Consider the following 25140-nt stretch of genomic DNA (forward strand, 5'->3'; position numbering starts at 1 on the left):
ATTTTTTAAATGAGCACATTCCCTTGTATTACTCTTGACTCCTGTTTCTGCTGTAGATACATTAAGAGCCTTATTCTTGTTATATGGCAAACACAGCTCCACTGGCTAATGCTGAGAAAAACTTCAGTGCTACAATTCATATTGGGTCATTTAATATTATCCCTGATGATAAAGACTGCGAAAGGGTGTCAGACGTCAGCCCAGCAAAGACTCCAATCTGGCCCACTGGACAGCTTTAGAAAATGTGACGGAGAGTGTAAATGTTGGACTTTTAAAATGTATTTTAATACGTTTAGTGCTTTTCCTACTGATAAAGACCATTCATACTACACCAAAGTAATTAAGTAACAGATAAATAGTTATAAGACAGAAAAAGTCTTGTTTTAGTCACTCAGTTAGACATTGATCACCTCTTGTAAAACAGTTTGTTAGAAACTTTGCTGACAAGCTGATAAAATAGCCCGATTTAAACCAAAACGTGAAAACATGAAAATATTTTTCTTTCAGCAGCTGCAAGATATGATACATGCTACTGATGTGTCAATAAAGCCATTCAAATGGGGCTGAGAGAAACAGAGACACAGGCAGCGTGAAATGAGCAGATGGTGATATGAAAGTGATGTTGAGATAGCCACATGGAGCTTGCCTTCAAGTCAGGGAGATTAAAAACATGGCAGAGGAGTTACAGATGCGACGGCAGATAGCGAACAAGCGCGGAGAAAAGGAGAAAGGGAATAATTCATGAAGGTGGGGGAGCACGTGGAGGGTGCAATCCAGGCCTGAATGGGCTCCAGCCTCAGTGGTTCTGCTTATGTCAGCCTCCGCTCATCTGATCACTGCAATACCAAAGAGTGAGATGGGATATCTTGCTGTGATATCCCCCAAGCATTCCCCACACGCCCAATTAAAAAGTGAAAAACATAATTCGCCTCCTTCACTTTCAGTTTTTTTTCACTATGCCCTCGTTTTTTCTTTTTTTCCTCTTTTCTCAAAACTCGATTGACTCAGTTTTTCTCTCTTTTCTATCTCCCAACTGTCTTTGAATCCACGTCTCATGTCCTCTCACGGCTAATAGGCAGTGGAGATCCAGGTCTCCTGCAGAGTACTGTGTGTACTGTATATACCTTATACAGTATTTGGGCCATATTTGTATATCATTGCACTTGGTGAAGTGGGTTAGGAAGCGATATTTATAGCTGCATGTGTGAAACAGTGTTGAGACGCATCATACAACTAATAACTAGAAGAAGAAGTAACAATTCTTGTATGTGGATGTGTAATTTAGTCTACTTTTTCCACAGCAAAGCACTTAACCTTGAGTGAAAAAGTGAACTGTGATATAAAATTCATTTCAATGTAAAGTCCGCTGTTATTGAGCAACAGCTCGCTATAAAGAATGAGTCAGAGTTTCTGCAGCTGGTAGGAAGTACAACTGACTATGGTCGTATATGTCAGCGGTCCACAACCTTTTTTGGTCCATGGACCAGTTTGATGTCAGATATATTTTCACGGACCGGTGTTGCGGATAAATACAACTAAATAAAATGATATGACCGAGACAAAAACTGTGGTATTTTGTAAATATAATAATAAACACAAATTCACTGTGTAATTGTGTAACTTTATTAGCAGCGTCCTCCTGAAATGCACCAACAATATTGAGAGTAACATCCTCCTCTCTGCCCCTTAATGCGCTCTGGTTGCTATGGTAACGCGTAAATATTTCTTTCAATATAAGACGCACAATTACAACACAGGAAAAGAACCAGGGAAACAGAGTTAACGATGAAAAACCCTGAAAACCATAAATTTCACACTCGAGCCTCAACTCTCACAGACCAGTACGGTCTGTGGCCCAGAGGTTGGGGACCGCTGGTTTATGGGACTGTGTGGGTAATCCCCAGAGGATGAATCTTTGCCCCTTTAACAGACAGATACATTACACTAGTTTATGTAACTCTGCTCAATAGTGATAACAGGATGAGTTTTATTTATATATTTATTTTTTGGTTCTGACACTGAGTGGAGAGTTGCACACAGATTACAGATTGTTTGCAGAAGACAGATATTCAAATCCATTCAATTCATACAGTGCTGAATGGCAACAGCTGTCACCTCAAAGCACTTTTTTAATGTAAGATAAAGATCCTACAAATATTAAAGAGGAAACCCCCAACAATCAGATGATCCCCATATGAGAAAGCACTCTGTGACAGTGAGAAGGAAAAACTCCCTTTTAACAGGAAGAAACCCCAGTAGTGACCAGTGGGGTGAGGGGGAAAATGCACACATGCAAGAGAGCCAGAGATGAAAATGAATTAAAATGAGTGATAAAAACACCAGGAAAGTAAAAAAGAGTGAATAAGAAATACTCAATGCATCATGGGAATGCCTAGCAGACTAAGCCTGCAGGGATCATAAGTAAGCTTGCAGTCTGAGAGTAAAGAGAAGAAAGATGTCAGCTGTGTAATTTCCTGTTGAGGTTATGATCTGAGTTGCTCTACCTAACTACAACCGGCTATTCCAGAGTTTCCAGAGTCAAACTAGCAACACATTGATGTTTTTAGTCATTATTATTATTTCCCTTATCTTTCCAATGGCTCACCGCAGCAGACTGATCCAGATGTTTGATTTGACAGGGCTTTATGGAGGATATCCTTCCTGACGCAACCCTCGTACTCATGGTTCCAAGATGAACCTTTCTTAAGGTTTAGTTGACAAACAGAATTTTCCTTCTCACATGATGATTTCAACTGATTTCAAGCAAACTGTCTCACCGTCACAATGTCAAAGATCTTTTGACATGTAATCTAGCAGAACCATCAGTGCTTTACATTTAGCATTTAGCATAGAAGCAAGGTCAAAACAAAATGGAGAAAATGGTAAATATGGTAGAATCCTAATGTTAGCATTTAGCTTGAAGCAGCATTAAGGTTAGCATCATCACAGAGCTGCTAGCAGGGCTGTAAGTTTAGTCTTGTTACTGGACAATGTTTTACAGACGGGTGGTTATAGATTGCTAGAAATCAATCCCTGACTCCTACAGTCCTCGTGCCAACGTATCCAGTAATAAATCCTGACACACACCATTGTATCCACTGGAATACAGTGACTGGTTGGGGAGACCGGTCTCTCCACAGTAGTGATGTGTCGGTTGCAAACGAAACGGCTCTTAGAGCCGACTCTTTGAAGAGAACGACGTGAGCCGACTCCTTATTGGCTCCTTTCTCTCACCCTCTCTCTCGCACTTTCGCACTCTCTTCACTCTGCACGCGAGCCTTGTGCTTTGCTTTCAAAACACGTAAAAACTCCAAAACACGTAAAAGCTTTTGTTACCTAGTGGCTACACAAGCCAGGAAGTACCAACGACCGGATTTGGTGTGTGGTAGTAACAGGTAAATGAACATTTTTTTGAATTATTTGAATATATATATGAGTGCTTGTGTATAAATACACAAACAATACACATATGCTTTCAATTGTGTAATTTAAGTGATCTAGGTAGCTCTGTTTTGGAAGTTCAGTTAACGCTAGAAATGTGTTTTGGAGTTTGTACGTGCTTTGTCTCAAGGGGCCACCGCATATATTTATATATAAACATATATACACTCAACAAAAATATAAACGCAACACCTTTGTTACTGCTCCCATTCCCCATGGGATGGACGTAGAGACCTAAAATTCATTCCAGATACACAATATAACCATCCCTCCCAAACAGTGGTCACAAATCAGTCCAAATGTGTGGTAGTGGGCACATCTGCTATATTGAGATAATCCATCCCACCTCACAGGTGTGCCACATCAGGATGCTGATCTGACATCATGAGTAGTGCACAGGTGTACCTCAGACTGCCCACAACAAAAGGCCACCCTGGAATGTGCAGTTTTGACTCACAGCAAAATGCCACAGATGCCACAAGCAATGAGGGAGCGTGCAATTGGCATGCTGACAGCAGGAATGTCAACCAGATCTGTCGCCCGTGCATTGAATGTTCATTTCTCAACCACAAGCCGTCACCACAGGCGTTTCAGAGAATATGGCAGCACATCCAACCGGCCTCACAACCGCAGACCTCGTGTAACCACACCAGCCCAGGACCTCCACATCCAGCAGGTTCACCTCCAAGATCGTCTGAGACCAGCCACCCAGACAGCTGCTGGAACAATTGGTTTGCACAACCAAACAATTTCTGCACAAACTGTCAGAAACCGTCTCAGGGACGCTCAACTGCATGCCCGTCGTCCTCATCGGGGTCTTGACCTGACTCCAGCTCGTCGCCGTAACAGACTTGTGTGGGCAAATGCTCACATTCGATGGTGTCTGGCACGTTGGAGAGGTGTGCGCTTCACGGATGAATCATGGTTCACATTGTTCAGGGCAGATGGCAGCTGAGAATGTCCCAGTTCTTGCATGGCCAGCATACTCACCGGACATGTCACCCATTGAGCATGTTCGGGATGTGCTTGACCGGCGTATACGACAGCGTGTACCAGTTCCCACGAATATCCAACAACCTCGCACAGCCATTGAAGTGGAGTGGACCAACATTCCACAGGCCACAATTGACAATCTGATAGACTCCATGCGACGATGTGTTGTACTGCATGAGGCAAATGGTGGTCACACCAGATACTGACCGGTTCTGGGTCCCCAGACCCCCAATAGCGCAAAAAACTGCACATTCCAGGGTGGCCTTTTGTTGTGGGCAGTCTGAGGTACACCTGTGCACTACTCATGATGTCAGATCAGCATCCTGATGTGGCACACCTGTGAGGTGGGATGGATTATCTCAATATAGCAGATGTGCCCACTACCACACATTTGGACTGATTTGTGACCACTGTTTGGGAGGGATAGTTATATTGTGTATCTGGAATGAATTTTAGGTCTCTACGTCCATCCCATGGGGAATGGGAGCAGTAACAAAGGTGTTGCGTTTATATTTTTGTTGAGTGTAAATAAAACCACATTTTTTGCATTAGTAATTCCTTTTGTGTATAATTTTATATTGTCGTTAATAATAAATTAATTAAAACAACAAAACAACCTGAAGAGCAGGTTGGGAGCCAAAAGAGTCGGCTCTTTTTAGTGAGCAGAGCCGAAAGAGCCGATTCTCTAAAAAGAGCCGGAAATCCCATCACTACTCCCCAGTGGTTGCAGCAGATGGCCCCACCCCTCCCTGAGCCTGGTTTTGCCGGATGTTTCTTCCTGCTAAAAGGAAGTTTTTCTTTCCCACTATCGCCAATGTGCTTGCTCATAGGGGGTCATATGCTTGTTGGGTTTTTCTCTGTATCTATTATCGTAGGGTCTACTGTACAATATAAAGCACCTTGAGGTGGCTGTTGTTGTGATTTGGCGCTGTATAAATAAAATTGAATTGAATTGAATGTGTGTGAATTTGTGTTTAAATGATTGAGACTTGTAATAAGAAACACTTACTGAATAGAAAGGTACCATAAATAAGTACCGTCCATCTTACGTGCATTATCCATGTCATGGGAATATTAAGGAAGCAGTCAGGTTTGATAATAACAGGAGACTTGCTATGTACCAGCACCATTTATAACATAATAAAGGAAGTATGTATGTTGCTTTACATAAACACATCTTCGATACGCATTTTCCTATAAGAGCTGCTTGTATGCTGATAAGCCTTTAGCTTATTTTTTGCAGTTGTTTCCTGTTGATGAGTTTATCAAACTGAGACTTGGATTTGATGCGTTGGCGCCCAAATTCACACTAGCTATCTTTACATCATCTCGAAGGCCCTGCAGGCGTCTGGCACTCATTACAGAGGGATGATACCGCAGCCACTGTTTCTCTTAACAGGAACATTTGCCCAAAGACAGTGGATTCCTACGAGGTCCGTGGTGACAAATGTGCATCACTGAACAGAAATATTACCTGCCCACATGACGAGCACCACTACGATGATGATGAGTTCTCCCGCCCTCAGCTGGGCAGCATCGCCGACCTCCTCCATCGTCACCTCGTCTGGAGAGAGAACACAGAAACGTGAGCACAGTCAACAGAGCGTCGGTGAGGATGCTGCGATTCATCGTCCCACATACTCTGAAAATCTGCAGGGAAAGATAAAAGAATCAAGCAGGGTGACAAGAGAGCAGAGAGGCTGACTGGTGTAAATTCCCCACTCTGGTCAGTGTAATTAAAGCTAAGTGAGAGCAGAGGTCCGCAGAGACAGAGTAAGCAGGATCCCTACCCCATCACTCACTGTGTTCCTCTTGCTGACAGCACTCTGGCAGCCGCAGCTTAAAACCAATCAGTGGGTTAAAGGTTTGAACACAGTTTGGACTACAACCGCTTCCTCCCTGCTGCCAACACAAGGCCTTATGCTACCTCCCATATACCCTTAGTCAAGCAGCCTTCCTTCCTCCACCTTCTTCCCCAGCCTGCTTCCCCTGGGTCAGTCTGTTATCTAAAGGGTAAAAAACATGAAAAAAAACTGAATAAAGACATCACTGTCAATACTTTGTCTGGGCTTGCATCCTAAGTTGATGTGCATATCCCCAAAGGAAGTGCTGACCACACACTGGTTGAAGGGGGCTGATCTTAAAGGTGTACAGTACTCTTTATGGAGCTGACAGCAAAGAAAACCTCGGTGCAATAAAACCAAATGGACCAGCCGTTGCTGACAATACAAGACACTGATATGTTTGATTTCTATTACACTTTGAAGTGATAAAACGTGACAGAACCAGCAATTCATCAAACAGGCTACCATCTGAACGTGTTTAAGGACGAGCATCACTTTTATTGCAATTTAGTTATTTACTGGGAAGTCTTCGATTTGCTCACAGCTGTCCGCTATTTTTTTTTTAAATTTCAAACTATGACAGGTAAGTGCAGCTGTGGCCTCTAAGGAAGGGGTGCGTTTCATCCCCACTTGTGGTCTCTTCAGGTCACCGTTTTGCCGTTTGGAGTCGGGGATGATGATTTTGACACTTCTGTGTTCTGGCTTGCTCAAAACTCTGCTGTTTCCATGGTGATCCCTCTAAGCTCAAACTAAGTCCCTAGGGTTGCGCAGAGGAAAGGTTATACTCTAATAAGTTGCTAGGAGCAGATTATATGTTTATGTTGCGAGGGCAGACCCAAAGCTACGAGGAGAGGTGTGGAGATATCAGCCAACAGACGAGCTGAACACTCGGCAGCCTTGAGGTTGCTCCCTTGGCAAGTGTTGGTAACATTAGCATCAGCCATCGAGCCCCTTGAGACATGAAGAGTCAGGCGTAAGCTCTCTACTTCAGATTAATGGCTACAGGAAATACCTGCTAATTAATGGTATGTAGCATACAAATGAATACAGCTTCACTCAGCACAACTAGAACTTTGACTTCTTAGAAAGGCTGTTAGTACAGTTAAGTACACAAAAAGTATTATCAAAGTACTCAAAATATGACATTATTTAAGAATTTTGCAATATGCTGAGTATTGCAATTTATCATGTTTTTCAGCTGCAAATTATGTAAATGAAGTCAAACTTTTTCAGTTTCTGTTTTATCCAATAAGATAAAGTTATTTCATTTCAGTTTTTTCTTCTACTAAAACCTGCCAAATGCTGTTATAAGTCAGTCAGATATCAGTCTGTGACTGAGTGGGAACATTTTTTAATTTTGATCCACTGCTGAATTTGTAAGTTTGCTCAATTACAAAAAAACAGTCTCTACATTTTTATAAAAGTTTAAATCTAATGGAGAGAGACAGAATATCAACCAATAATCTGTGAAAACCCCCCCACTTCACATAAATGTTATGGATTGATTTTAACATCAATGAGTGAAGTCAGTCCCTACAACCTCGTTCGGATTCTGTGTTGGATGGTTTTGCAGGTGAGCAGATTTAATTCAAGTTTGCTCGGCTAACATTATCTCAGAATGCTGGTGAATGAGATGAGCCTTCTTGTTCATAGTGTTCCCAGAATATTTGAATTACCTAATAAAATACTGATATTTAGTTTTCTGTAGTGATACAATATCACCAAACAAACTATCGCCATACTGTGCTGTATCAATATCTCCCCCTACCCCTAATAGAAAGCCACATTATTTTTTAGATGGTTAAAAGAAGTTGCATATTTTTCCAAAAGGCAGGAATGCTCCTCGCAGCCTGAGTTAGCTTGGCCACGCCCATGAAAATGCAGTTCTTAGGCCCTAAACAAATGAGCTATGAAAACCCAAACTGGTTTTTATACCAGTATGTAAACATGTTTGTTTCTGCAGGTTATTTTAATAAGAGAGCCTTTAGCTATCAATCTGTTTTGGGAGCTAGCCTCAACTGAGCATTCAAGGAAATGCAGTTTGTGGAATTTCTGCATTAGCTTAATGCCGTTGTATGTAGGATCAAAATATTCAAAGAAAATACAGAATGTAGCGTTCATGTGAAACTACATATTCTGGCTGCATTAAGAGAAAAAAAATATTATTGATCATTTTGTCAAGTCAAAACTTCAAAATTCTATTTTGAGGCAAAAGTCCAAACCTGCTGCAGTTTAAATGGGAAGGCACTGGTTTTAGTGGGAAGCTTCCAGACTGCATGAATGAGTGCAGCTGTGTTACAGAGCAATCTGCTGCTGCAGAGCAACATGGTGCTCAGCACAATTTCAGAGATAAATTAAATGTAAAAACAGTTCTGACAGTAATCAGACTGCTGAAAAAGATTTATTTACTAAACCTTTGGCTTTTTCAGCAGCCTATAAAATGTAATAAACAACATAAAAAGAACACATTACAATTACATTTTAGGTTCTACCTTACAATATAAAGAACCTTGAGGTGGTGGTTGTTGTGATTCGACGCTGTATAAATAACACTGAAATGAACTGAAATTGAAAAGTTAAATTGAATTAAAAGATTTTGCTACATAAAAAATGTCAGTGCATTCAAAACTTCCACGAGAGAAGAAGAAGAACAGAGAGAAACCCAAGCAGGCTTCCTGTTGTGTTGCTTTGCACCTACAGATACTAAATCCTGTCAGGCTGATTAATACCCGCTTAGAAGGGGAGCAGAGCAGTAATGGCTGGGAGATTTAATCAGGGCAGCTAATGAACGCTTCCACCAACACACACACATGCAGGACACTATAGGCAGACAAGAAACTTCCATCAAAGTCAAAGCCCCTAAACATCAAGACAAACTTTCGTGCTACACATCGCCACACATGACCTCACGTACACTGAAACATAACAAAAATGTTCATCGCCATTAAGATTTGTAACCTCGATTTTTTAACAAGGCTGAAGACATTAGCCGTAGCCATTCTGAGAAATCCCTAAATTTAGTCCATAATCTTTGTCACTATGACCAACAATTAAAACTCTATTCAAAACAGTAATTGTCCAAAGAGGGTTTACCAACCTTAACCTTTTGATTATCAGATTGTTTTGCCAAGCTTTGAGTGTCTCTTTATGCTAAAACGGCGTGAAATCAGTTAGATTATGAAAATTTTAGTTTAGATCTTTTTTCTTTTCTTTTAATTATGTACTTATTTAAGCTAAGTGCCAGACTTTAGTAATAAAACGAGGCCCAACACAGTGCAAAAAAATGCAGTTCCTTGGATGGCCACTTGTGGCAGACTCTAAAAGCAAGCCAATTTCTCTTGAACTTAAAAACCAAAATAAGCATTTTATCAGCCAAGTATAAAACATTGTTTCAGTTTCTTTGGGTAATTTTCTCTTCAAGGCAACGGCACAGGGTATAAAACTTTATTAGGCTTAAGGCTCAAATTTATGCATTAGTAGGGCCACGCGTGCTTTGAGTGACAGGTCAGCTAATTCAAGAGAATTCAAAGTATTTTTAATATGACTAATAACATGTCTTGGTTAACTTTACTAACAGATCATCCAAGACGTCTGTGGACCACTTTTAGTGACTGAAATTTTTGCATTTTTTCTCTATTTTTATGTATTCATATGTTAACAATAGAGCTGGGCGATAGAACGATAACGATATGTATCGCGATATAACTTTTTCTCGATAGAAAAATTTAACTATTGCGATAGACCTCGCCGCTCTTGTCCTCTTAAAGAAAAGAAAAAAAGAACAGCCAATCCAAATTAAGTAGCGCAGAGCCAAACCAATCACAGCCGCAGCGTCACGTCACATGACTTGTTACGTACAGCACAAGTGCCAAGCCGCACATGTGTATTTGTTTGGGAAGCAGCCAGCCACCGTACCGCCCGGGTAATGGAGGAAATGAGTGTGCCGACTAGAAAAATCAACCGAGTGTGACCGAAGGTTACCGAAGAGAAAACAGATGATGGTTCCAATGCCGGAGAGATTGTCGAACTGAAGAGCCATAGAAGTTCCGTAGTGTGAAGGTATTTCGGCTATTTCAAGTCTGACAAAAAACAGAGTAGCTTTCGGCACTGTAAATTGTGCCGAAAGCAAGTCTGGAAATACAATAAACTGGTGCATGCGCTACGTCCACACGTACCCGGGTATTTTTGAAAACGCAGAGTTTTCTATGCGTTTGCACCTTTCGTCCACATGTAAACGCCGTTTTTGGTCACTGAAAACGAAGATTTTTAAAAACTCCGGCCAGGGTGGATATTTTTGAAAACTCCGTTTTTGCATTTACGTGTGGACTAGAAAAACGGAGAAAACGCAGCGTCAAAGCTGTGCGCATTTTTTGATGTCACACTGTGCACCACGTTATTGTTTCGGTGAAATGAATTTCTACAATACTGTTACCGTTAATTCTACTCTCTGCAGTGTTTAAATGCTTACATATACACACAGTTACTGTCCCTCCACACATACGACTTGGTTCAGGGCAGGGATAGCTCAGTAGGTAGAGTGGTGGCCCCATGATCGGAAGGTCGGGGGTTCGATTCCCCTGAACAACTACCCTGAGGTACCCCTGAGCAAGGTACCGTCCCTACACACTGCTCCCCGGGCGCCCAGTGGCTGCCCACTGCTTCACTGAGTGAATGGGTTAAATGCAGAGAGGGATTTTCCCCACGGGGACCAATAAAGTACACTTTCTTTCTTTCTGCTTCTATGCCCCAGCTTTGTTTACTTTTTCCCACCGAGGCTTCTAGACTTCTGATTGGCCAACATTTCTACACGGTTAGGAATCTAGCGCCACCTGCTACTTTGTCATGTTCATAGCAGCGTTTTCCTTCATTTCTGCCTTTATGTGTGGACGGGATTATTTTTTAAAACGAAAACGGAAAATCTCAGTTTTCAAAAATACCCGTGTACGTGTGGACGTAGCCTCGGTCTCTGACTGGAAGCGCTAATTCGTCATTAGGCTTTTGTCAGACTAAAGTAACTGTTAAAACTGTTTGAAAAGCTAAGCTATACAACAAGGAGAGATTGAGAATTTCCTTTTAGTTCTCAGTTTATTTGATATTGACAAAAGTTAGTCAATTTTGTCTGTTCTTCTGTAAAACAAACTAAGATTTATTTTTAGAATTAATATTTTGTTTCTAAGTGGAATTGACAATTTAGTCTGTTTCGTTTGTTCTATTTTGAAACTTAAACGCTTTAGCGGCTGCCTTTTGTGTAGTTTGCAATATTTGCCTTTATTTATCTGAAAAAGTCTCATGTTCCTTAAGTACATCTACCCTGTTGAACTTATTATGGGAAATAAATATTTAAATAAAAACAAGCTGCTGATTATTTCACATTTTACTTGTGAGCAACGGCACATTTAAATCTTACAAATATAGTTATTTGGCTTATATCGTGATAGATATAGTTATCGCCTGAAATGAAAAAAACATATCGTGATATGAAAAAATCTTATATCGCCCAGCTGTAGTTAACAAGAATTAGCGAATATCTAATCACAGGACACTTTGCTCGTTAGATATTGTTACCTAATAACTAACTAAGGCTGCACAGCCTGTCTTTAAACTTTGGTCACTTGCAGCTCAAAAAAAGGCCAAGAATTCAAAAATGACTTGAGTCTAAAAAAGAAAGAGTCCATACACCAATGGGTGATGTTACGATGTCCATCTTTTATATACAGGATATTATTAATGTCAGGGTCCTGGGTCTCCTGACCCAGCGTTTTAGTTCTTTGTGATTTTTGTATTATTGTACTTGGTGTGAGTTATTCTATGGTTTCTAGTTTCGATCCCTTGCCCTTCTCGTTTCTCTGTGTCCCCTCTGTTCTGTGTAAGTCTGTGTCTGCATGTTTGAGTTCCCCTCTGTGTCTCTCGGTTCTTAGAGTCCTCTGCCTTATGGTTTATGTCTCTGTGTTTCTTAGTTGCTGTCTCCACTGTGTCAAGTTCGCGTCTCTGTGTGATCCTTCCTGTTTTACTTTGAAGGTCCGTGTCTTATGTGAATGTGTCCTGATTTGCTTGTCTCGTCAGTTCTAATTTCCCCCAGCTGTGCTCTCCTTCTGTGTCTCATTCTCCTCGTTACTTCCCAGTGTATTTAGTCCCTGTGTTTCTCTGAGTCAGTGTTGCGTCGTACCCTCAACAAGCTGTGTGTTTTGCCTCCGTGTTGCCAGTGTTTTGTCTCCAGCTCCAGTTCCAGTTCAGTGTTTCTGATACAGTGTTTTAGTCCACCAGCGTTTTTGTTTGTCTTTTGGTGAGTTTAGTTTAGTAAGAGGTTTTCCCAGCAATAAAGCTGCGCTTTAAGTTGTACTTCTGTGTCTGAGTCCTGCATTTTGGATCCACCACTCCTGCTTGCCTGCCTGCCACACAGCCAACCATGACAATTAACTCATTCACTGCCATTGACGTCTATAGACATCAATTACGTTTTTCAATGGGAGGGGCTAGAATACAACCTCGGGCAGCTTGTCAGTGAACATCAGACTGCTTGAAATGTATTTTTCACAAAAAGCTCGTTTTCTCCCTTTTTGTGGTCAAAACAGGCATTTTTGGTGGAACCCACCTCTCTTCTACAGCTGATTACTAAAGAATGGAAAATGGTAGAAACAAGCTTTTTTTTTTGGATGGAAGAAGAGAGTCTGTTCTTCATTTTGGTAGGTTCAGCGTTTATATGATCATAACACACAGTTTTCTGTGGCTCTTCAAAAATGAGTAAAAATGCTCAAAAACCCTGGCAGTGAATGAGTTAAATAGCCAAAAGTATCATTTCCATATCATTTAAGTGCAACGTCATGTGATAAAAATAACTTTTTGTTTATTCAGGGACATGCAGTTGCTCATGAAGTCCATAAAGTATGTGAGACCCTTTTTTGCATGAGTCTCGATTTAAAATGAAGTCAGCTGGAAGCATTATATAGTCAGCTGGACGCGGCCAGCTCACACAGCTTAACTTAATTACCTGCCTAGCTACAGGGGACAAAATCCGCCCACAGAAAATGGGTGGTCGCAGAGCTGATAAATCTGCCCACGTCTACCCGCATGCATATCTTGAAATTAAGAACCTACTGTGTCATCAATCACCAAGAATTTCAAGTTTGCCCCTGTTGCTGCCGTTAAACAGCAAGAAATTAAATGTTAACAGTCATATAACAATCAGCTGGCTTAAAAATGACTCTTTGTCTGCGCTAGTGAAAAATGTACTAATATGTTGCTTTTTTACTGCTTACATAAGTTCAGATAGATTTCTCTTTGATTTTTTATACTCTAGACCACTTATCAACACATTCCTGCCTCACAAGACCCTCAGCAAGCTCCCTCACTGTGATGTTTCCAGGGAATCCACCGCTCCCTAATGTCTCCTGTTTCCACTCTTATCACTTTGCTGCTGATGAGCATTTAGCATTCGCCGTGTCCCTCTGAAGCAGCTGCTTTTGGCACAGTAACTGGGTCGGACATGATAAAATTGGAAGCAGTGCAAGGCGCTTCTGATAACAGCAGCCTCTGTGCTTGAGAGTGAGAACAATGCATCGAATAGGAGGTGGGAGGGACTCTAGCAAAGATGGCAATTCCTGTGTTTTGTTGGATTTAACTGTCAAAAAAGAGACTATTTTTGTGGCGATGAAACATTAAGAGAAGATTAGCCCTCCACGTTATTGTCTGTGTTTAAAAGCTGCTATTTAAGTGCTCCTACCTGTGAACGGGCAGATTTAGATCTATGTTCGTCAGCAGGGGAAGGACAGTCGAGCAGAATGTTGGTTTCCTCCCTTCGAGTGTCCTTATGTTGATGCACGATTGCTTTTTCAGCGTGCTTTTATAGATTTGCGAGCCCAGCATGCACAGAATTAAAATTATTGATTTGTACGAGTGTGTTTGTAGCGTGTGCTGTCGAAGTAAAGCACACATACGAAGGTTATGTCTGGCTGAGAAACGTCTGAAGAATAGCACTTCAAAGGGACAGATTCGAATGAGAAACTACGAGAAAAATTTGGGAAACTTTACGCAAGCAAAGAGAAAATTGGGGACAAGGCAGTGGTAAAGTTTTCACCCAGGGTTAGACTTTAAAATATCTAGATTCTGAAATTTTTAAAAAAGTATTACTCTCTCTCTCACCAGGGCTTTTGGAAGCCATCTTCTCGGACTCTTTTGGCGTTCTGAATAGCACAGGCTGACTTGGAGGGCTGCTTCCTCCCATGCTAATGCTCTGAACGTGGACGATGTACTCGGTGTCCTCATCCAGATCCCACAATGCACAGGAGCGTGTGGTGGTGTTCACTTCCTGGATGAACCTCAGCATGCGTACATCCTTCTTCTGCAGAAGCACAAAGATCAGAAAGGCAGAAGTGTACATTTTGTATTTGTTTTTTCCCCCGATATGCCAGTACCCACTTGTGAATTCTTTGGCATGAAAAGGGTGACATTTCCATACATTTCCGTATATATATATATATATATATATACACACACACATATATATATACACACACACACATATATATATATATATATATATATATATATATATATATATATATATATATTTCCACTTAAAATAATAGGCTTAGCAATACTTCCTTTCTTCTTGTTAGTGAATATTCCCAGGGTGCACGCTTTATCAAGTTCAGATTTCTAGTGGCAAAGTCCAATTTTCCTGGTTAGGTCTGATGTGGTGCAAATGCAAACACGTCTCTCTTGGTTAATAGAAAGGAAAATGCTGAAATAAAGCCTTCTGGGTTTTTTTTTTTTTTTTTTACAATGTAATTAAGCATAAAGAAAGAGAGACAGACAGAGAGAGAGCCTCTCTGGCAGTGTACACTCTGCTAGAAATGTACATTATTATCCAGCTAGGGCTGCTTACTCAGGTCAATTGGCTCCTGCTAGATTAAAAGTAAGGCACCTTGGGGGCACTTTTGTTTACCAGGCAATTAAAGAAGCAGATTTCTTAAACCATTAAAACTTCATGTAGACAAGAGGTGCATTTGAAAAAGTACATTTGAAAGTGTTTCTTAATGTGGCCTCAGAAACTAAACTAGAAACTGGCCTAGAGAACCCTCTAATATTAAACCAACTGGAAAATCTCATATATGGCACATTAGTCGCTTTGGCTTGACCACAGTGGCCGTGCATCTGCAAGCTTCTTTGCAACCCACCTTCATGCCAGCTTCTCCTCATATGTTGTATCTACATGTGCATTTGGGAAGGTTGGATTTGTATTTGGCAATACGGCCAAATACAAGTTTCTGATATTTTTTTTAAGCTATGATTTTCTGACTTTGGATTTCACATGCTTTTTTTTTTGGTGTTTATTTATGTTAAACCTGTGGTTTGAAGGTGCCATATTTCACACTATATATGGAATTAGCCATTAGCCAATAGATGTACAGACAACTATCCCTGGACCTTTTTAACTGTGAAGAAAACCTCAAATGTGATGATCTTCTGGCAACTTTTCCCGTCGTAATACAAATACTTTTAAAAAATAATTTTAAACAGATTCATGGGTATTTATTTGATATTGATATCTAAAGTAGGGATCCGAATATCCAATAATTGGACATTGGTGACAAACAGGGGTTAAAATGTGATTTGGCAGGTGGTGCAACCCTAAGTTCTGGTGTAACAGTAAAAGTGGGGATATGACTCGCTTAGTAATAAGTGACATAATCACTGGACTGTGATCTCTAGTAGATTTGTTTGGTGAACAGGCTGTGGTTAGCTGGCTGCTTGTTCTGAGGTATGCTGCTCTTTATGGGTTCAGTTCTACAACATAAAGCAGAAGACTGATGACTCCTTTTAAAATTAAGTCCTGTTATTTTCAAGCGTTAGCTAAATGAACTCCATTTGTGGTCAAAAACTGCATGTCTAGACTATCCTATGTCTAGAACTGTCAAAAATAATTTAAGGTTTTGCAGACTTTGCCCACAAATAAGGTTTTTAAAGCTTTTTCCTTGTGGGGGTTATTTTTTTACCACCATCTTTATTCTCTCTCACTCTCTTACATCTCTGCAGCTATCCTGGACTTAACCTCCTAAGACCCGAACTCTTCCACGGCATGCATTTTTAATTTCTCTTTGCTATTTGGGCTGATTGGGACCTGATGGTATGTAAAAACAAAGAATTACGTGATTTTTTTTTAACCTGATTTTCGTTTCTGAGAAAAATGAGATCCACATATGAGGACATTCGCTTTATATTTTGATAGAACAGTGGCAGTATAATGTCCTCGTAAGTGGATATCAGGCCCTTGTAGAGAAAAATGTATTATTTTGGTCTAGACAACCCTAAAATGTGATGTCCACATATGTGGACGCCAGGTCCTAGGAGGTTAAAGTAGCAGCGATATATGACCTCTGAATAACATTTAAATGATCATTTAATGTGTTGTCAAAGCCATTTCACAATATGAAATAACCTAATAAGCATCACATGTAGAGATCTGATGTGTGATTAAAATTTACATTTCCAGTTCATCAAATGTCACCTGCTGAGCAGTCGTTACCTACCACAGAAATGGTTTGTTTGTTTGTTGAACTGTTTGACACATTGCATTTAAATTTTTTAAAAAAAGTTACTCTGCTTTTTCTCGCTTCCCTTGAGTAGAGCTGAAGCGCCACAGACTCAACTTTACTGACATCTGCAGCATGGATGCAGTGACAGTGACAAAAAAGAGAAAACTATGTGGGCAGGTGGAACCAGGTGGTGACTTAACTGTCCCCATACCAGAATGCGGTCCTGAATTGCTCCAGCCCAATTTAACCCAAGATGACAACGGTCTAATCTACTCAAATCTGTTCTGTACTGTAGCAACAATACACCATTTGGGAGCAGGAGAACAGTTTGCAGGGCTCATTCATGCCTACGATGCCTATAGTGTTTTGTTTTTCCTAAGCAGTCGTTTTTGAGTAAGCCAGAAACAGTTTTCAAATTGTTTGACACAACTGAGGAGCTTCCTCAGTTGTGTCAAACCTACATGGATCTGTGTGAAAAAGTGATTGCCCCCTGAACCTAATAGCTGGTTGGGCCACCCTTAGCAGCAACAACTGCAATCAAGCGTTTGTGACAACTGGCATTGAGTCTTTTACATCTGTGGAGGAATTTTGGCTCATTCATCTTTGCAGAATTGTTGTAATGCAGCCACAGTGGAGGGTTTTCTAGCATGAACTGCCTTTTTAGGGTCATGTCACAGCCTCTCAATCGGATTCAGGTCAAGACGTTGACACTCCAAGGTATTCATTTTGTTTTTCTTAAGCTACCTGGTCTTTAAGTGACGTATGAATCCTGCTTCCGGGTCCAAACTACTCTGCGTTTATTAAGGCTGTTGTGTTTTTAACATGTTTTAATGCTTTTGTATTTTGTTCTATTCAATCTGACCAAGCCCCTAAAAAAAGTCAGTGATCACTGTCGGCCTCTCTCGATCTACCACTATTCATTTTAAAACCTTACAATGTAACTAGAGCCCAGCCAATCCAGCAGTATATTAATGACTAACCTCGTATTGTGGATGGATTATCTCAGTTGTTCTCCTGACTGAAGTTTGGTCCGTTTACAGCATCCTGCCATGCGATTGCATTTGTCCCTAACCCTCGGGAACCCTCACATTAACTTTTATCGAGTGGAAAAAAGTTAGCGTTCATCCTCCAGCTTCACTGTGCTAATGTGTTTATATTATGCTAACCACAGCTGTGCAGCTAGCCACCACGTAGCACAACTTCATGTAACCCTACAAACGTCACTACTGTTTAGTTTTCTGTCTTCATTTAAGTCGGAAGCGATAGCAGAGCTGTACGTTTTAATTTCTTCAGAATTCCTTCAGTCAGAGCGTGATGCATTATTTTTAGGTGGAAACTAGCGAGCTAGCTCTCTGCTAACTTCTAACTGCTAAATTTCATAAATTCTGTTTTCATGGATGTCTGGATGTTAAGCTTAATTGTTGCACCTGGTAAAGCAGCCACACTGATCATTTTATTAAAGATAAAAAAATTTAGACAGTTTTTAACTTTCAGTGATGCCGCAGTGTTCATTTGACTTTGGGACCTGAATAGGAGTTTGGACCTGTACACGGCTAATGACGTCAGACTTAAACCAGATTTAAAGGTAGAGGACTCCGAGGTTGCTGGTGTGTTTCAGATCATTGGCCTGCTGCAGGATCCAAGTGCATCACTGGCATATTTAGCAGATACCCAAAGTCAAAGTATTAGTACCAAATCAGTACTCAGAATTCCAGGAGTACTGATATTCTAGGAATGGGGCTACACTATATAAAAGTCGTACTCCGTTTGATTAAGTCATCATTTTTGACTCGCTCTCCACACATAACATACTCACACAACACATTAGAGCCTGAACAACATACAGGGAGTGCAGAATTATTGAAGAAGGTGTCTTCCAGAAACTGGCAGTAGGACTGGGAGTTGAGCTTGACTCCATCCTCAACCCGAAAAGGCCCACAAGCTCATCTTTGATGATACCAGCCCAAACCAGTACTCCACCTCCACCTTGCTGGCGTCTGAGTCGGACTGGAGCTCTCTGCCCTTTACCATCCAGCCACGGGCCCATCCATCTGGCCCATCAAGACTCACTCTCATTTCATCAGTCCATAAAACCTTAGAAAAACCAGTCTTGAGATATTTCTTGGCCCAGTCTTGACGTTTCAGCTTGTGTGTCTTGTTCAGTGGTGGTCGTCTTTCAGCCTTTCTTACCTTGGCCATGTCTCTGAGTATTGCACACCTTGTGCTTTTGGGCACTCCAGTGATGTTGCAGCTCTGAAATATGGCCAAACTGGTGGCAAGTGGCATCTTGGCAGCTGCACACTTGACTTTTCTCAGTTCATGGGCAGTTATTTTGCGCCTTGGTTTTTCCACATGCTTCTTGCGACCCTGTTGACTATTTTGAATGAAACGCTTGATTGTTTGATGATCACGCTTCAGAAGCTTTGCAATTTTGAGACACTATTTTTGACTTTTCTGAGCCTGTCAAGTCCTTCTTTTGACCCATTTTGCCAAAGGAAAGGACATTGCCTAATAATTATGCACACCTGATATAGGGTGTTGATGTCATTAGACCACACCCCTTCTCATTCCAGAGATGCACATCACCTAATATGCTTAATTGGTAGTAGGCTTTCGAGCCTATACAGCTTGGAGTAAGACAACATGCATGAAGAGGATGATGTGGACAAAATACTCATTTGCCTAATAATTCTGCACTCCCTGTATATACTATATAACAATATATCAGCATCGGCAATATGTAGGGCGTTATTAGGCATTTGCAAATATATATGTGTTGCATAGTTTGTCCACCAGAGGGCACTCTGTAACTCTGTCACGCAAACACAAACCAGCTGATGCGAGCATAGCTGGGCAGAATGTAAATGCGCAATCCATGGCTTGTGACAATGAAATGAGATTATTTTTAAACTGCATCGTCATATTACCTTATTAGTGGCTTATAAGAAACTACACATAACAAACGTTAGCGAAAACTACTTATGTTACGTATGCTGAAAGTTAAAAAATAATATATATCGGCCGGTAAATCGCATCTCTAAATCACCAAATATTGATATTTATATCAGTCCTGCTGGGCTTTACAACACATGTAGCGGTACCTGTTGGGTGATGGCAAATCCGATGACAGGGTCTCCCTCCAAGATTTCCCACGTAACCACAGCAGAGTTAACCTCGAGTTCTCTGATGGTCACATTGAGCGGTGCTGACAGCAGGGTGTCTGACGCACATGCACGGCCAGAGGAAAGAAATAAAAAGAGACAGGCCATAAATATTCTTTACACTTTATAACTATAAACGCTACAACTTGAACAAATCGTCCCCCCTCTCACTCTCTCTCTCGCTGTGCTCTCGCTCTCTCCTTCCTTAAGATCTTCTCTTCACCTCCTACAAATTAATCCCTCTCCTTTCATTAATACCGGCCCTAATAAAGCACATACATGTCTCCTGGTGTTTCCCTTGAAAAAACACTTTTTCCATTCTCTCTCTGTTCTTCTTTCACGCACACTTTCGCATCTTTAACTTTTCCTCTCTTCTTTCTCCTCCACATATCTCATTAAACCATGACTCTTGAGGAAAAACAAAAAACAAAAACACGATGCATTTATCAATCAGAAAATTAACTTTGACGGACTAAATTACAGTCTTTCTTAACATTTTTCATTTCTTAGCTGCGAAGGTAGCAGAGAGTAAAGTGTGTATGGTTATGTGAGAGTTAAGACCAACTCATGGTCTTCTACGATTACAGACAGAGTTGTATTTCCCATGAGCCTGACTTGTAAAGCAACATCAGAATCAGACCTTGACATCGTACACACAAGGATGATAACGCCCATGTGCACACACACATGAAACTGTCACTGAGAGGGACATTTATCTATTTTGTCACATAAATATTCTGTTGAATACGCGGAAATTCCAGTTAATCAAAATCTTTGATAGATTAAATGACACCTGCAAACTATAACTGGAGTCACTGAACTGTCCACTGTGTTTCTGCTGAGTCTTTTGGAGACATTTTAGTGGATGTTTATGAGGAGTAAAAACCATTCAAGAATTTTGTGCTTCTTATTAGTCTGGTAGTTGGCACTAATTTGCATATACCCAATATTTGGCCACACCTCTTTATCTCTGAATTCAGGTGTTTTCAGTCCCATGGCCATAGCTGAATAAGGTCAAGCACCCATTCATGCAGTCTACCTCTTTAGCACAAGTTATTCTAAAGAGCTCGCTGTAATAGGATGATACCAACAAGTCCGTTTTTGAAATTTCTTCCAGTTCAAGATACTCAACAATAAACTGCACACAGTATTATTGCACATATATATTTAAGAACCACAGCAACTCGACCCAACACTCTGCTGACTCTGTAATTGCAGAGCTACAAACCTCTGATATTAACATCAGCATAAAAGCTGTGCACCAGGAGCTTCATGCCATGGGTTTACAAAAAAAATCCTTGTAATCGCTTTGGTTGCTTGCAGACTGTGGTGGCTGTCTGTAACTTGCATGAAGGATTTGTCTGCAAATATTCATCAACTGCTTGCTGAGTGGTAGTAAAACGTGGAAAAGATGAGGTGAAAACCAGAACTGGAGACCACTTGAGTGAAACCTGTGTCTTACTGCTGCAGCCAAACACATTTCAAAAGGTGAACCGGTGAACTGAACACCAGTGTTTGTTCATATATCTTCACTTCTGGCTCTAATAAAACTAACACGATGGCAGCCAGAAGACTTTAAAAAACAGAGAGCAAGGAATCAATGGGTGATGCCGCCACTGCTATGTCTGTCTTTTATATACAGTCTATGGTCAGCAGCAGTGGATAGCTGTTTCTGGCCTGTGCACAGTTTGTACTTCACTATCTATTTTTGTCATTTCGTGCCATTAAAAAAGGAAATTAATGGTCATTCCCAACCCCTGAGCGACCGTGGCTCAGGGGTTGGGAATCGCATCTGTAACTGGAAGGTCGTCGGTTTGATCCCTGGCCTCTCTGTCCTGGTCATTGTGTCCTTGCGCAAGACACTTTACCCTACTTGCCTACTGGTGTTGGCCAGAGGGGCCGATGGCGCGATATGGCAGCCTCGCTTCTGTCAGTCTGCCCCAGGGCAGCTGTGGCTACAACTGTAGCTGCCTCCACCAGTGTGTGAATGTGAGAGTGAATGAATAGTGGCATTGTAAAGTGCTTTGGGTGCCTTGAAAAGCGCTGTATAAATCCAATCCATTATTATTATTATTATAACTCCTGGCCGCTCTACCATCTGTCCTCCCGCTGAAGTCAGCCCATTGTTGCACAATTGCACAGGAAAAACAATTTTTGATTTTATTTGCACCATTTTTTAGCTCTGACTGGACAAGCTCCTTTCAAGCTTTTTCTTTGAAAATATTGTTACCAGGAGAAACGCCGTCAGTCATGTGACACTGTTGCATTAAACCGCTGCAAATATTGAGCACACAATCTTGAGACTTGTTCTTGGAGTTAAAAAGTGTTGTTACAGGAAAAACAAGAATGTACTTTATTTTCTTCCCTCCCTTTCTGCTTGCTGATAACACAATCATCACAGTACAGTGTGTTACATCATGTTGGTGAAATTCATTTTTGGTAGGCGACAAACTCAGTTGAGTGGCTCCCAAAGGCTGCATGTGAATGTGTGTGTATGTGTGTGTTTGCTGATGCAGAGTAAATGTGTGATGTGTTCCCAAGTACTGTACGGGCATGATCCATCGCTATGACTCCCTGTTTGACTGGCCATTTTCTCGCTGTTTATCTTCCTGTTCTCACACAGACACAGAAACAATGCAATGGCAGAGAGGGATTCCCGTCCATTCTTAAAGCGTTTGCTGCAGATTAACAAAAATTCCCTCTTAAAACTACATCCATTCCCAGCCTCGGGAAGCCAAAATATCAAATCTCTAGAGGCCGAGATAAATCCCACATGAGCTTATTGCCAAGATTTGGGCTTTTCACGCGACTGTCATCTATCAGCTTATCATCAGGATGCAGTGTAACCAAGATCTTACGCATGAGATGAACATATGTTGCCGCAGGTTAGAAACATGCGATATCGTACAAGATAGATGAGATAGTCCCCCAGCCCCCAACCCCACACACGCATGAACATATAGGAGGATTGGACCTGCTGTACGTAGAGGCTTTACATGGAAGTAACTCAATCACATTTCACATCCCTTCAGGACACTGGATGGATGAACCTGCACATTTTTAAAGCAGCTACTAGAGATTATCTCCCCAAACAATGAAGAATTTTCAGAAAATGGTGAAAAAATGCCAACTGAAATATTCCAGGAGCCAAAATGATGCTCACTAATATCTTGTTTTGTCTGACACAAGAGAAAGTGGCAAATACTCACATCTGAGAAAATGACCACTGATTGGTCAGTTAGTCAACTAAAATGTAAAGCTCTAATGCTCGTTTAGTCTTTACTTGAATTTAACAGTCATCTGAGAACTTACTGAGCCAATCACACGGTGCCACAAAGACTGGGTTTTTTTTGAATGACACTTTTCTAGAAACATTTATACAAACTGGGATTAAACTGTCACTCTGATGCAGTGTGAGACCAACTTGTGTCAGCCATTTTTTTGGCATCACTAAAGCTCACTGTGTCCACCTATAGCTGATGCACGCACATGCAGTGTGTCACGTCAGGTGGCTTCCCAAAAAGGGATGAAATGCACACCAAATGCATGACATCAGTCAGCTGCTGCCAAATAACACTAAAATAAAAGCACAACGACATGTGTTTAATCGGCCCGCTGCATCAACTCACATTTACTCGCAACGATCGCTCATCAACCTGTGGTAAAACTCACCGGCATTAACGGAGGACGCTGAGAGGAAGCCCAGCAGGAGCAGCAGCACCGCCGCAGACAAGCCTGGTTTAGCCATCCTCCTGCTTCTTCTGGTGAGGCTTCACATCCTGTGCGGCCCATTTATAGCATGGCGTTTAACGGGAGGAGGCGAGCATCCCCCGGTTAGGGTACCGGAGAGAGGAGGTACTTGTTGTACCGGAGACCGGGCTCACCTGAACTTGGACTCTGCAGCAGCAGAAGCGCAACAACGGCCAGAGGAGAGGAGGAGGGTTAAGGGGAGGGTGGGGAAAGGGACGGGGTGGTGGTGGTGCACGATGCCGTTCTCAGTTGTCTCGGTGGACACCTCACAACGACGGCCCTTCGACCACCGGCGGACTTCCAGGCTGGCTGTGATGGAAAGTCGGCGCAGAGAGGATTTCAGTATGCGGAGAGGTGGAAGAAGTGCGCAAGTGCTGCAGAGTGCAACGTGCAGCCACGGCTTATGACTCTCTCTCTCTCTCTCCCTCACAAACACACGCACACACTTGCATCAGTCCTCGCTTATAAGTTACTTGCGAAAAACAAACCAATCCTCCAAAGAGAAATCATCATTTTAGACAAAAAGTAACATATCCGTGCCTGTTGTCAGCTATTTTTAATGAAGCAGTCTGAAACGCTTTAACCAATCAATCATTTATAAAGCACAGACGTTCACTGTTCTATCTGTGCACATGTGTTATTGCAATATCAATACATCTGGATCTGAGAGGACGCTGGAAAGGCCACACAGAGACTGGATCCGAGTGGATCTGAACCCTGGACCTTCTTGCTGTGAGCCAACAGTGCTATCCACCATGTCACCTTGCTGCCTTAACACCACTTTAAGCTAAGTTTTTAACACATAATGCATATTATGCCTTACATTATGATTTCCCAAGTCAAATAAGTAGTTTTTCATGCCTGACCCTAACTGAAGAGTAGCTGGGTGAGAATGTATGGACAGTTACAATATCTAAATAAAAAAATGCATTTGTGATGTGATGATGTCACTGTTGCTGTTTAGGATTGTTAGTTTGCCCCCCCCATCATCTTTTGTGCACCAACAGCCTTACCGAATTCTGGTGCCAGTGATCTTCCAATAGTAAAACTGCACTAAAAACTTTCACTTTCCTGTGGATGTAAGAGAAACACTGATGTCTATGATAGTGCAATAAATGCATTTAAATGCCATAGCTTCAGCCTCTCTTAGACCTTGCGACACAACCGTTAATTTAGAATCCTCTGTACATCATTTACAAATGATGCAACACAAAGGTAAAACATTTCTAAAGACATTTAATGATTCCTAACATTACATAAGCTGGAATGGGATTCCAGAAGCTAAAGGAAGGAAAAAGTGATCCCATGCAACGTTTAATAAAACATGAACTGTATATGTGTAGAAATTAATAATAGGAATGAATCTATAAACAGGAAATCAATTGTGAGTGCGATTTGTCAGTAAAAGGGCTCTTA

General features: G+C 41.3%; 1 protein-coding gene across 2 annotated transcripts in view; it reads right to left on the reverse strand.

The window, feature by feature from the left end:
* fndc5b (fibronectin type III domain containing 5b) overlaps positions 1–24575 on the reverse strand; it is a 40735-nt gene extending 16160 nt beyond the window's left edge. For both annotated transcript variants that reach the window (XR_014274256.1, XM_082522037.1), the window contains exons 1-4: positions 23647–24575; positions 19915–20033; positions 14418–14616; positions 5909–5998 (exon numbers count right to left, since the gene is read on the reverse strand). Coding sequence is in view for 1 of the 2 variants with exons in the window: in XM_082522037.1 (XP_082378163.1) it covers positions 5909–5998; positions 14418–14616; positions 19915–20033; positions 23647–23722 (484 nt within the window). In the remaining variant the exon portion in view is untranslated. The remainder of the gene's footprint in view (positions 1–5908; positions 5999–14417; positions 14617–19914; positions 20034–23646) is intronic.
* Positions 24576–25140: the final 565 nt, after the last annotated feature.

The sequence above is a fragment of the Aulonocara stuartgranti genome (genome assembly GCF_965226115.1).
Source record: "Aulonocara stuartgranti genome assembly, chromosome: 22".
Taxonomy (NCBI): domain Eukaryota; kingdom Metazoa; phylum Chordata; class Actinopteri; order Cichliformes; family Cichlidae; genus Aulonocara; species Aulonocara stuartgranti.